At 49.1% G+C, this 14,396-nt stretch overlaps 1 protein-coding gene across 16 annotated transcripts in view; it reads right to left on the reverse strand.

The window, feature by feature from the left end:
* The window catches only part of LOC115085532 (RNA-binding protein 12B-like), a 124,451-nt gene that overhangs the window by 49,547 nt on the left and 60,508 nt on the right, over positions 1–14,396 (reverse strand). For 2 of the 16 annotated variants that reach the window (XR_003854879.1, XM_029591670.1), the window contains exon 1: positions 4,550–4,831. The exons of 1 other annotated variant lie outside the window; for it this stretch is intronic. Coding sequence is in view for 2 of the 15 variants with exons in the window: in XM_029591679.1 (XP_029447539.1) it covers positions 4,207–4,362 (156 nt within the window). In the remaining 13 variants the exon portion in view is untranslated. 13 more of the 16 variants (XR_003854883.1, XR_003854882.1, XR_003854880.1 and 10 more) reach the window with 13 other exon arrangements.

The raw sequence follows: 14,396 nt of genomic DNA on the forward strand, positions 1-14,396 counted from the left end.
TGGCTGCCACAATGGATGAGACGCCCCTGGGTGAGGTGCGCACCAGGTCGGAAGTCGCATCCATGAGAAAGGATATCGCTGGTTCTAATGTTTCGAAGAACGTGGAGGCGTTCCTGGCAAGTGGCAAGCAGGCACGTGTCACCACGGCACAGCAGGCAGTAATCTTCTGTGACATAGCTGCTACATCAAATGACTATTTAAGGATGGATTCCTGACGTCTGTCCTGGGCATCCTTGAGTGCCGCTCCTCCTTCGACTGGAATGGTAGTGCGCTTTGTGACTGCGCAGACCATGGCGTCCACTTTGGGAAACACCAGGAGTTCTTTAGCTGAGGGTTCCAGTAGGTAAGGGGCTTCTAGGGCCTGTCCTTTGAAAATGGCCTCCAGAGCATTCCATTCCAGGTTGATCAGTTGTATGGCTTGCAGCAACGGGAAATGGCGTGAAGCCTGACGGAGCCTGACTAGTAGAGGGTTAGTCTTTGGCTCCGCTGTGGCATTTGTGCCTGGGATGGCCAGCTCCTTCGAGCTCAGAGACACAAGGTCTGGTAGCTCGTCTCTGGAGAAGAAACGCATCATGGTTCGGTATGGTTCCGTTCTGGAGGGATTTCCCCCTCCTCCAGGGAGTCTTGATCTTCCTCCGAGGTGTCCGTGTCCCCTAAGGTGAGGCTTTTGTCCGGGGGAAGCAACATCTCTGGGAGGCCAGGAGGGGCCTGGTAGGATTGGATCCTCTGGTGAAGGCTGTGGCATCGGTGGTGCCGATTGCGCCTGGACAAAGGTTTGCAGACCTTTAAAGAATGCCACCCAGGAACAGATTCCTGGGTCCATATTGAACCCAACGGCGTTCCTCGAAGGCCCCATCTGAGGAGGAGCCGAATTGGGGATAGAGAGGTCCGGGGTACTATCGGTTGAGTCGGATTCCTGTACTGGCTTGGGGGGGGGGGCCTTGTCCCAGTTCCCCCCGAGCTGCCTCTTTGTGTTGCGCAGCTCTTAGGTGGCAGGCTGGGCAGAGGGCTTGTGCCTTGGCTTTCTTGGTCAGTGGTGCTATGGTTTGTGCGCGTAGGGTCATTCAAAACTGGTCTGTGCGTTTATATGCGCTCTGGGGGCGTCAAAGATGTGTCTGCAAGCTGCGAAGATATGCATGCAGGCCACTATGTGCGCTTAAGGAGATGCGTGTGCCACTGTGCGCACAGGTTCAACTTGTGCGCCCGGCGCCGTTGGGCGTGTCACTATGCACTCATGCTGTGCGCACAAGTAGGTTATGCGCCCGGCTCAGTTAAGCGGACAGTACAGCGATCGAGGGGGGGAAATGGCGCCGACTACCACGTGAGCAAGATAGCGAAACACCCCCCCCCCCCCCGAAGGGTCTCAACGTGGGAGGACCCTCATACTGGATCGGGGTCTAGCCCGTACGGGGCTGATCAACCCGATAGGACAGGTGCCGGCTGGCGATCTGTGCAGCTATCTGAGCCTCGGAGACTTTAAGAGAAGTTTTCTACCTTACCTCTTCAGCGTTTCCCGGTCTCTGGCTGCAGGGGGGAGAGGGAAAAGTACCTTCACCGCCACGCTCGGTATTGCACCCGCTGCCTCTCAGCCACTCCCGTTCCTGGGGGCTAAGTCCATGCCGGGAACCAGCTACCGGACCGAGGCTTGCCTCTGAGGGATCTCAGAAATCACCTCAGGAATTCTCGACTGGGGGAGGGTCCCTTAGGTATCACTGCAGGATAGCGGGGCTCGTCTGTAGAGGTAAGATTATTTCTTCTTTGGTTTGGAATTTCTAACACTGTGCAAGTGTGTGTATAGTCCCGAACTGCTAAGGAGGCGGAGAAATACTGAAGAGCAGAGCTTCCTGCACAATCTGAGTCCATCTCCAACTGCTATCAGGAGCACATTATACCCATTGGTCCTGAGACCATCTGCTACACACTAGGAAAGAAGCTACTTTAACAAACCCAACATGACAACTCTTGTTTTTGGAAATGAGAAAAAAGCCACCTTGCACACCTTCCTCCAGGCAGTTCCTTCTTGCCTCAGGCTCCCTTACTGCCATTTATTATGATAGAGACATTCAACACACAAAAATATGTGGATCTCATTTATGGCTGCCAAGGCTGTTCTTAGTAGGTCCCACTGCCCTCTCTCTATACTCCAGCTATTGCAGCAATAGTCCTCAGAGGTACTAAGATTAAGTCAAATTTCACCCCAAAGTATAATGTTGAATAGCTGGAACACCTCTACCATGCTCCTAGTTTCTGGTGCTCTAATCAGAAGTCTGATTCAAGACTTGACCTACATGGAGCACTAGGTTGGCATCAAATATTCTGTTTTATATTTATCCTAAGAAAATAATTTCTGAAACTTAAGGCAGTTTGCAACATACACCATGTAGGCAACATTAAAAAAAGCAATTTTTGATTCTAGTTTTGAAGTCAGCCGTTTAAAAATTTCTGTATACATTGTTATTCCCCTACAAATTACAAGTACCGTATTTTTCGCTCCATAAGACGCACTTTTTTTCCCCCAAAGGTGGGGGGAAAATGTATGTGCGTCTTATGGAGCGAATATAAAAAAAAACCAAACAAAAATCTAACAAACACCCCCCCCCCCCCGACTCCCCCAAGACCTGCCGACTTAATTTCCTACAACCCCCCCCCCCCACGCCCTGACAAATTAATTTCCTGCCACCCCCCACCCTCCTGACCCCCCCAAGACCTGCCAAACGTCCCTGGTGGTCCAGCGGGGGTCCGGGAATGATTTCCTGGGCGTGGGCCGTCGGCTGCCAGTAAACAAAATGGCGCCAACGGCCCTATGCCCTCACTATGTCACTGAGACCGACCGCTGCTATTGGTCGGTCTCAGTGACATAGTGAGGGCATAGGGCCGTCGGCGCCATTTTGTTTACTGGCAGCCGACGGCCCTATGCCCTCACTATGTCACAGACCGATCGCTGCTATTGGTCGGTCTCAGTGACATAGTGAGGGCATAGGGCCGTCGGCTGCCAGTAAACAAAATGGCGCCGAATGCCCTATGCCCTCACTATGTCACTGAGACCGACCAATAGCAGTGGTCGGTCTCAGTGACATAGTGAGGGCATAGGGCCGTCGGCGCCATTTTGTTTACTGGCAGCCAACGGCTCACGCCCAGGAGATCGTTCCCGGACCCCCGCTGGACCACCAGGGACGTTTGGCAGGTCTTGGGGGGGTCAGGAGGGTGGGGGGTTGCAGGAAATTAATTCGGCAGGTCTTGGGGGGGTCAGGAGGGTGGGGGGTTGCAGGAAATTAATTCGGCAGGTCTTGGGGGGGTCAGGGGGGTGGAGGTTGTTAATTTAAAGGGTTGGGATGGGGGGGGGGGGGGGGTTTTGGGGGTTCCCACAGAAAGAAAAATTTTCTGATCTGGGGAGTGGACCGAAATGGCCCTCCCCAGACCCGAAAACAAAATGGGGAGAAAAAAAAAACTATGCACTCCCCTAATTTGCTCCATAAGACGCCCAGACGCAGAGCCGGTTTAGCACAATTTTTTTTTTTTTAAATTTTCCCCCTCTGAATCCTAGGTGCGTCTTATGGTCAGGTGCGTCTTATGGAGCGAAAAATACGGTAGGTACCAAAATTAGAAACATTAGACCTGCATCTTAGCCAGACTCTAGAAACTATAATAGGTTGCTCACATCTATCTCTTAAAGGCTTAGTGGTCCTAGAATTCATCAACCCTCAGAAAACAAAAACATAAATAAGTGTTCACACCATACTTTCCAATTGGAAGCAGAATTTCTTTCTGGTAAGAAATTTTTCAGGTATTTTTTTAATCATACGTTATCCAAAAGTCAACTATTGCTCCTCCATTTTATATTTTGTACCTGCATCCATATAAAATAGAATCTCCTTTTAAGTTAATACAAACTATCATAAATGGGAAATGAACTGTTGCCCTACTTTAGAAATACAAGTTTCCTGAACTGCAGGACTTTATAAATCCATTATTAGTACCTAGTCAATCATAAAATGTCACATACTGAAGCCAACAGAAAAAATATCAAAAACTCAAACTCAAACCTTCTGAATGCAAATTCCAGCAAGACCTGGTCAGAAAGAAAAACTATTTTCTATCCATTGGGAATACTTCATAATAAAATTAGCTTCCTCAAATACTAAATAAAAAAATGCAGTTTCCTTCTAGCAGCCTTAGCTATTGTTATAAAATGACCAAGCGACTTACAGACAAATAACAGAAATACAGTCTGGTTCTATCATACAGCCCTACATCCAAGAGGAAAATGCTGAAGACAGTGCTTCTCCCCCTGCCTATACCAAGCTGAAAAGAAAGCGGAGAAGGCCGCTTTCCAGGTTTACTCCACGAAACGGAAGCAGCCATTTTCTCTCGCTACCAGACATTGCCTTGTTTAGAACAGCTTTAAAAACACGAGCTGTAACAGCTCACCGACTACCAAAACACCACACCAGCATCTCTTTTTCTGCACCCCGTACCACTGCCACGGGAGTAGCCCCGCGCATGCCAACGCATTAAGCACCAAGGCCTGTCACCAAGAAACTGGACCCACCTTCAGTAAACCCAGATCCTGCGATCGACCGATGTGCAGTGACTCAGCGTTCTCCCGCCACCGCCAAGGCGCCCGCTTCACATGCGATAAGAAGCACCCCTTTCTAGCCTCTTTCCCGAAAAACGTTCAAGAGCACCCTTCCTGGCTTCTCCTTTTCAATAACGAGTATAGAATCAAGATGCACAAGAGCTGATAATCAAGGATTACAAGAAATCGCTTCGGACAGTCTCGCGTACTGTTTGTTTTGTTTTTTTACGGACAACTCAGCTTACTCGTACACAAGCAAACCTGCAGCAAAATGGCGACCTCGCGCCAGTCTCAGCAAGGAAGTCAACGATCTAACGCCTCGAACAGCGCATGCCCTTGTTTTTCCGCGCCACTATTTCCACATTTCTATGGCGACCGCAGGTTGCAATCTTAACGGCTGTCTTGTAACTAGTAATAGATAATCAGTCTCCAAAACGCTTTTATACTAATTCAACCTCTTTGAACTTCTGTTACTATGTGTCCATTGTATGTGCACATAATTTTTGTATAAATCTTGTCGTAAACGTTAAGGAATCATTATGGAACTGGGAACTTTTGCCGGTCGCTCTGAGATTATCGTGGATTAGCGGGTGGGGGTTGGATGCGCACAAATTAACTTTCATACACACACACTAAGGTACATGTTTACACATACACATTTTATTCTCACATGCTCAAATCATTCATTTTTCACACATGGTCACAGCTCACACATTTACTCCTCATTCTCCCACACACACACACATGCTCGCTCATTTCTCCTACCACCCTCACACACGTCCTTCTTTTCCTTCTACCCACCATGCACTTATTCTCATAGTCTTGCTCATTCACATTTACTCACTACCATCCCTGAACGCAACAGCAGACTCTTCCGTGGGCTTCTGGAGCAGCAGCCGCTACCTTCAGGCTGACTGCTTTCCTTTTCCTCATCTAGTCTGAAGGTGGTCACGCTGCCTGTTTGCTTTTTCACCCGAGGTTCAATGCTTCTCTTTTGGCCACTTGAATACGAAAGCGCAATGCCATTTACCGGGTGAAGAGGATGGGACGTGCAGGCGTTCAAGGAAATGACTGTAGCATCTGCTGGTGGAGGAATGTGGTGTTATTTGTCAGGAAGCTAAACTGTAGAAGAAAAAAAAAGGCGGAGGAAGGTAGAAATTGCTGTTAAGACCGTTGCTCCTCCTTCCTCAGCCGAAGGACCCTTAATATAAGGTGTTGGGTTAACCTGCATGAAGCCACACTTACTAGCATAAGAAAATTGCCGTGCAGACTGGATGGGCTACTAGAAGGTCCATTTCTGCAGTCATTACTATGTATGTATGTGTCGGTCAAGCGACCTGGCAATTCCTTTAGCATTTCAGAATCTAGGAAAAATCCAGTGAATTCCCAGCGAAATCCAGCGAATTCCCTCATCCTAGTGTAAACCCCTCCTCACCAATAGTCTACCACTTCTTTGATTTCATTTAGCCCTCGACGTCCTCGAGGCACAGATCCATTATAGCATACTATGTAAATATTAACTGTAAATGCATTTTTACTATGTAAATATTCCTGTCCCTCTCTCTTTTCCTCCTATCCCAGTTGTTAACTTCCCCGTTCATTGCAACTATTATTTTCCGCACCAGTTCAATACCTCTAGTTCTATATTCAATGCACAACTTGTTAAATGTAAACCGACTTGATGCAACCTCTGGTCGGGAAAGCCGGTATAGAAAATAATAAAATAAATAAATAAATAAATAAATATGGTAACAGTCAAGTCTGAAGAAGAGCCCTTTATCAATCTGAATAGCTCATGTAGTCAGTAGTTTAAAAAATAATAACAGGTCCAAGTGAAGGCCTCTCTTTTCCACTATAACTGCAATGGCAAAAAAGAACCAAGTTTTAAAAACTTGTAAATCAATGTCTTTGTATGACCTAGCACAGTGTTTTTTTGGCTTTGATCCTCAAAAGCCACAAAGTAAGCCTGCTTTTCAAGTTTTCACATCATCTTTTAATTGACACAATTTTCCAACAAAAGTATACAAATAGTTTCATTTGTTAAATAAGGTACAATGACAAAACAGGGGATAAGCAGGGAGACCATAATCAATTTAGTTTACATTACCTAAAAAAAACCCACCACAGTTGTATTTCCTTGTTAAATAATAATCAGGTGTAAAGCCATAGAACAGAAGATAAGGAAGGAGACTGACCATTAAATCATAATCTTCAGGTACATTGCAACATAAGTTAATAAGAGAGGTAACCATTAAGTAAAAATCATCAGGTACAATATAATAGAACAGGAGCTAGGGAGAGTGACCATGATCGATTAGTTTGCATTATCTAATAAACTTTGGAGAGGAATGTGGTGTATGGCAGACTGGAGTCAAATTACTTATTTAATAGTTCTCTTTGGTTGGGGTGACGTATGCAGGTAAGATCAAGCCTTTTGCTGGGCCAGAGTTTTATACCTGTGAGGATTTGAGCACAGATTTAAGGAAGTTGAGTAACAGAATGATAAATGATTGACGGCTGGCAGCAAAAGCTGACTCAAACAGCCAAGTTTGTTGTAGTTTTCTGAAGAATAGAAGTTCAGGGGCCAGTTTGAAATAAGGGTCAAGCTGTTCCAGAGGATTGGAGCAGAACTTGTGAAAGTTCCATTCCCAGTAAGAAGCGCATTCTCAGGGATGGGGGGTCATAAGGTGGGCTTGCACAAGGTGGGAGGGCTCATAGTAGGTAACACAGTGTTGCTGAGGTAGGATGGACTTTAACATACTTGTAGGTCAGGGTCAAGATCTTGAATTTAGTAGGTTGGATGGACAATAGAGGGCAGGAGTGTCCAACTTTTCACAGACGAAGAGTTAAGAAACCAGAATGCACCTTATCAGAGCTCTCTCTATCCCGTTTTTTCAACCCAGGCATAACACCCTCCATCTTACGCACAAACGACAGAGGAACAGAGCCCCAACATAACCTTCTACCCCACCTCTTCTGCTACTATACCCCCATATTCCCTTCTTTGCCCAGTATCTCACAACTATTTTTTCAACTGATTTCACTGTCTCCACTCAGCCCTCCACATCCTCTTCTTCCCTATACTCTGTCCAGTTATTAAAAATCTCAGTGGTTTTTGGCTTTCAGTATCCCACCATCATCACTTCTGGCTTACTTTCACAAACTCTCTCCCATTGTGGTATGCCTTCACTGCCTTTGTACAAGTTTTTTTGATCCCTTTCTATCCCATCTCACTCTTTCAGGCCCCTCCTTCCCCCCCCCCCCCTCCCCATTTTACAAACAACTTTCCCACATGACTCTTGTGCAACTCGTCTTCCAGCTCTTTCACTCCCTCTGTTCCACATACACTAGTCCTGGTTCCCTCATGGCTCCGGCACAACATGTGACAGCATAAACTTTGGGAAGAGACAAGCTAAAACACAGCCTACATTCACCTCTTCCTTATCTCCTCCCAACATTTACCCCTTTGCAGTACTCAATATTCAACCCTTTTTGCATCACTCGCCTCAGAAATATTCACCATCTTGCACCTCTCTTCTCCCCCAGGTATTCACACCTGTCACATCCCCCCCCCCCCCCATTTACCAATTTTAGCACCTGCATTCACCCCATTCTTTTTTCATTCCCTCAGCATTCGCTCTCTTTCCCTTGCTACAAATCATTATGATCAGTTTGGAACTCCAAGGTCTCCTTTCTGCTGAGTTCCAAATCCTAGGAGCAGTAATCTGCTGGGCCTGGAACAGTGTCCACTCCAGCCCCTCCTTTAGTGTAGACTGCTATTTTTTTAAAAGTTTTTATATACCACTTATACACAAAATAGTGAGCTAGGTGGTTTACAGCTAAAAACATACATAACTAATAAACCATAACAAAGGTATCATACTATCAAATAGCAAGGAAAATAATTTGGACATTGCAGTATGTAAAGAAGCTTTATAAAATAAAGTCTGCTCCTGACAACATAATAGAGAACACTCTACTCCAGGCAGCAGTAGGTTGGAACATGGGCAGGATGAGAAGTTGGGACAAGGAGCTAACAGGCTCTTTTCTACTTTGCTAGGCTATGGTCTCTACTTCAGCCCCTCCTGTCTTCTACACTGCTGCCCAGTTGCCATGGGGACAGGAGGGCAAGAGCCTCATTGTGCACTTGACAGAACCAGAAGCTGGCCACCCCTAATCTATATGTTCCAGGGGTGGTTCTATATTGAGGCAGCTGCCTCAGGCAAACAATGTTGAGGTTGCAAAAAATGCTCCCTCAGCCAAAGGCCCCTGCAATGTCTGCCTCTAATTGCTCCTGCATCAGCCCACTGCCTCTTACACTGCTCTCAATATTTACAAACTGCACACCGCTCGGGGGGGGAAAAATGCAGCAGCCTACGGCACAGGCACTGCACAAGCTCACCATTTCCTGATGTCTCCCTCATGCTTTGGCACCTAACAAAACAAGGTCCCTGCCACCACTTGCACAGCTGCCGTCTGTATTGGGATGCTGCTTGGTTCCCATGCTGTGATACCTGTGCTGCCTGCCTGTTCCCTGCCTCTGCAGATCATCAGAAAGTATGTGAACATTTTAAAAGTGGCAATGGCATCCAAAACTGAGCCTCTATTCCTAGCATGGCTACTGCTTGGCTATTTGGCAGCCTGCAGGAGGGGGAGGCAGTATACTCCCTGTAAGAGTGCCATGCAGTGAGAAGTCAGGGAAGAAGGCTCTTGGGGGGGGGGGGGGGGGGGGGGGGGCTGCAGGGTGGAGTGGCATAGCTACAGCAGACCTTCTTTCTAGACAGAAGTAGGCCAGCAGCACCCACATCCAAAGAAACTATGGAGCTTAGGGCAGAGAGCAGAGAAGGAAACCTATGGAAGGTAGGCAACAAGCCCTGATCTTCAGTAGCAGCAGAGCCAGCAACAGTAATAATCCCACTGAAAGCTCCTGCCTATACAGAAGAGAGAGACAGACAGTGATCTTTAGGTAGGGGATGTCAGACAGTGAGAGAGACAAGCCTGGGGAAGGAGAGACAGCAACTGAGAGATAAATTGGAGAAATTACTTACCTGATAATTTCATTTTCCTTAGTGTACACAGATGGACTCAGGCCCAATGGGTATAGTGTACTCCTGATAGCAGTTGGAGATGGATCAGATTTCAATCTGACGTCAGCCCCTAGTACATATACCCCTGCAGGAAGTGCAGCTCTTCAGTATTCTCCTCAGAAAGCATTGGGGATATGTGTGTGACTGAATAATTTGATTAACTTGAATAACTTCATAACTTGGTTAAACTTTATAACTTGATCTGGTTGAATTGGCTATAGCTGGAGACCGCCAGTGCCCTCAACTGGAAAGCGTCGACACCTGGTAGGATGAGTGTCCAAAGTGAAGGAAAGCATGGCTTACCATTGTATCATTCGAAATTCCATAAGTAACAGCAGCCAAGGGTGGGATGCCGAGTCCATCTGTCTACACTAAGGAAAACGAAATTATCAGGTAAGTAATTTCTCCATTTCCTAGCGTGTAGCAGATGGACTCAGGACCAATGGGATGTATAAAAGCTACTCCCGAACCAGGTGGGAGGCTGCCCGTGACCCACTTAGTACTGCCCTTGCAAATGCCATGTCCTCCCGAGCCTGAACATCCAGGCAGTAGAATCTGGAGAAGGTATGGATGGAGGACCATGTCGCCGCCCTGCAAATCTCAGCTGGTGACAGCATTCTGGTTTCTGCCCAGGACACTGCCTGGGCTCTAGTAGAATGGGCCTTGATCTGTAGAGGTGGTGGCTTGCCTGCTTCTACATAGGCCGCCTTGATTACTTCCTTGATCCAGTGGGCTATGGTTGCCCGCGAGGCCACTTCCCCTTGTCTCTTCCCGCTGTGGAGGACGAATAGGTGGTCCATTTTTCATATGGGTTCCGACATTTCCAGGTATCTGGATAGGAGACTGTCGATGTTGAGGTGGCATAAACTACGAGCTTCTTTCGAATTCTTCGACTCATCTGGCGATGGTAGCGAGATGGTTTGGTTAAGATGGAAGTATGACACCACTTTGGGAAGGAACGAAGGGACCGTGCGTAGCTGGATGGTTCCCGGGGTGAGCCTGAGGAACGGCTCACGGCAGGACAGTGCTTGTAGTTCTGAAATGCGGCAGGCTGAACAAACTGCCAGCAGGAATGCTATCTTTAACATTAACAGACGGAGGGACAGACCTCAGAGGGGCCTGAACGAGGTTCCTACTAGAAAATCCAGGACCAGGTTGAGATTCCAAAGAGGTACCGGCCACTTTAGTGGTGGGTGGATGTGTTTGACTCCTTTCAGGAAGCGTGAAACGTTCGGGTGAGAAGGTATGCTGTCGCCCTCGCTCTTGGGGCCGTAGCATGACAATGCGGCCACCTGTACCTTGATGGAGCTGAGGGACAGACCCTTCTGTAGCTCGTTCTGCAGGAATTCCAGGATCACGAGAACTTTAATTGAGCGTGATATGATGTCGTGGTCTTCGCATCAGGCTTCGAATACTCTCCAAATCCTTATGTACGTTAAAGATGTGGAGAACTTGCGTGCTTGGAGTAGGGTGTCGATTACAGCCCCCGAGTATCCGCTCTTTCTCAGGCGATCCTTCTCAATGGTCAAGCCGTAAGAGAGAATTGAGCTGGATCCTCGTGGAGGATCGGTCCTTGTTGAAGAAGGTCTCTGTGTGGAGGCAGTGGCAGGGGGGTCCCTGCCAGTAGTCTTCTCATTTCTGCATACCACGGTCTTCTTGGCCAGTCCGGGGCCACCAGAAGTACTAGTTCCCTGTGTAGCTGTATCTTGTGAATGTTTGCGCCCAATAGGGGCCACAGCAGGAAGGCGTATAAAAGAGTCCCCTGTGGCCATGTCTGTACCAGGGCATCGATCCCCTGGGACTGAGGGTCCCACCTGCGGCTGAAGTACCTGGGTACTTGGGCATTGGACCGGTTTGCCAGAAGGTCCATGTCTGGTGTTCCCCACCGGTTCACTATCATTTGGAATGCTGCAGTCGACAGCTTCCATTCTCCTGGGTCTAGACTTTCTCTGCTGAGGTAGTCCGCCATGATGTTGTCTTTCCCGGTGATGTGGACGGCCGAGATCTCCTGGAGATTTACTTCTGCCCACGACATTAAGGGGTCTATTTCCAGAGACTCTTGTTGGCTTCTGGTTCCCCCCTGGCGGTTGATGTAGGCCACTGTTGTGGCGTTGTTCAACATTACTCTGACCGCTTTGTCTCGGAGTCTGTGAACGAACCGTAGGCAGGCTAGTCTGACTGCCCGCGCTTCTAGACTGTTGATGCTCCATCCCGACTCTTCTCCGTTCCACTGCCCTTGAGCGGATAGCTCCTCGCAGTGTGCTCCCCATCCTCGTAGGCTGGCATCTGTGGTGAGCAGGGTCCAGGTTGGTGAAGATAGTCTTGTTCCCTGGCTCAGGTGGCTGGCCTGCAGCTACCATCGTAGCTGGGTCCGGACTCTGCCCGGGAGTGGTAGACGTACGGCGTAGCTCTGAGACAGTGGATTCCATTGCAATAGAAGCGAGTACTGTAGGGGGTCTCATGTGAGCTTGCACCCATGGCATTACTTCCAGTGTGGATGCCAACAGCCCGATGACTTGCAGGTAATCCCATGCTGTGGGGCGGGGTTCGCTCAGCAGGATTTGTAACAGGTTCCTCAGTTTCGATCTCCTCGTGGGAGTCAGGCTGACCTTGTCTTCTTTGGTGTCGAACCGGACTGCTAGGTACTCTAGAGACTGTGAGGGCTGCAGACGTTTGTGTTGACCACCCATCCCAGGCTCTCCAGTAGAGTTTTGGTTGCTTGGTGGCTTTCCCTCTGGGGATTTCACCCTGATCAGCCAATAGTCTAAGTAAGGGTGTATGAGGATTCCTTCCTTCCTCAGTGTTGCCGCCACCACCACTATGATCTTGGTGAATGTCCGGGGTGCTGTGGCTAACCCGAAGGGTAGTGCCCGGAACTGGTAGTGACGGTCCATGATTTTGAAGCGTAGGAAGCGCTGGTGTTCCTGATGAACTGGGATGTGTAGGTAGGCCTCTGAAAGATCCAGGAATGTGAGAAACTCTCCCGGTTGTATCGCCCTTATTACTGAGCGTAGGGTTTTCCATGCGGAAGCGGGGAATCCTCAGGTGGCGGTTGACCGACTTGAGGTCCAAGATGGGCCTGAACGTCCCCTCTTTCTTGGAGACGATAAAATAAATGGAATAATGCCTAGTATTTACTTCTTGTGGAGGCACTGGGGTTATGGCCTCGAGTGCCAGTAGTCTGGTCAGTGTAGCTTCCACTACCACCCTCTTGGAGAGGTCGTGGCAGGGGGATTCCACGAACTTGTCTGGAGGGGTTCATAAGAATCCCTTGTCCGAAGTTATCTTGACTCATCTGTGGTAGAATAGGGCTAGTCTGCCCCCTATGGCTTCTTCCCTTTGACGGGTCGGCTGAATCTCATTGTGGAGTGTGGCTGGGGCCTGGACCCGAGCTGGTTCCCCTGTTGTTGTGCTTGTTCCAAAAGGACTGGTTCCTGCCCGTAGGGCAGGGCGCTTGATAGTTGCTTCTGTATGGATTGAAGCACTGTGAATCTCTGCCCTTGGAGGACCGGGGAAAGGGTCGCTGGTTTCTCTTATTCCTGTCCTCCGGTAGGCGCGGCAATGGGGACTTGCCCCATTTGTTGGCCAGTTTCTCTAGTTCACTGACGAACAGGAGGGATCCTTTGAAGGGCATCCTGGTGAGACGCGTTTTGGAAGATGCGTCGGCCGACCAGCTTCGGAGCCAGAGTTGTCTCCTGGCAGCCACAGCTGATGACACTCCTCTGGCCACTGTGCACACCAGATCGGAAGCAGCATCCACAGGAAATGATACTGCTGGTTCCATGGCTTCCCCAGTGGTGTTGCTCCTGGTCAGAGAGGCAGGCACGTGTCACTACGGTGCAGCAGGACGCTATTTGTAGGGACATAGTGGCGATGTCAAAGGACTGTTTAAGGATGGATTCCAGACGCCGGTCATGAGCATCTTTGAGCGCTGCTCCTCCCTCCACTGGGATAGTAGTGTGCTTTGAGACCGCACAGACCATGGCATCCACTTTTGGGCATGTCAGAAGGTCTTTGGCCGCCGGGTCCAGGGGGTACATGGCTGCCATAGCTCGTCCCCCTTTCAATGTGGACTCTGGAGCACTCCATTCCAGGTCGATCAGCTGCTGGAAGGCTTGTAACAGAGGGAAATGGCAGGTCTGGCAGAGGCCCTCTAGCAGGGGATTCATCTTAGGCTCCCCTGAAGCACTGGCGCCCAGGATAGCGAGCTCCTTCAGGCTATGGGTGACCAGGTCAGGGAGCTCGTCCTTGGTGAAGCGCCTCATGGTTCGGTGAGGCTCTGTCCCTGGGGGGAGCTCCCCCTATAAGGGCTCTGCTTCCTCTTCAGAGTTGTCCGTGTCCCAATAGGTGGGGCTTCGGGGCAGTGGAAACATTTGTCTAGGCCTAGAGGGGTCTGGGGCATAAAGGTCCTCTGGTGGAGGCTGTGGCTGTTTGGCCGGAGGCTGTGTCTACATGTGGACAAAGGTGTGTAGCCCTTTGAAGAATTCCACCCATGAGATAGATGTTGGGTCCAAGCTAAGGGGCAGTGAGTCCCTGGGGGTCCCCATCTGAGGGGGGGGGGGGTCCTGCTGGGATTTGCTAGGTCCGGGGTACTCACTGAGGAGCTAGAACTTGGCCCTGGGTGGGACTGGATCGCCCAAGGCCTCCTCACACTGAGCACACAGGGCATTGGCATCTTTACTTTGTGCTGCTCTGATATGGCATGCTGGGCAGAGGCCTTGAGCCTTAATCTC

This window comes from Rhinatrema bivittatum, chromosome 2, assembly GCF_901001135.1.
Source record: "Rhinatrema bivittatum chromosome 2, aRhiBiv1.1, whole genome shotgun sequence".
Classification (NCBI taxonomy): domain Eukaryota; kingdom Metazoa; phylum Chordata; class Amphibia; order Gymnophiona; family Rhinatrematidae; genus Rhinatrema; species Rhinatrema bivittatum.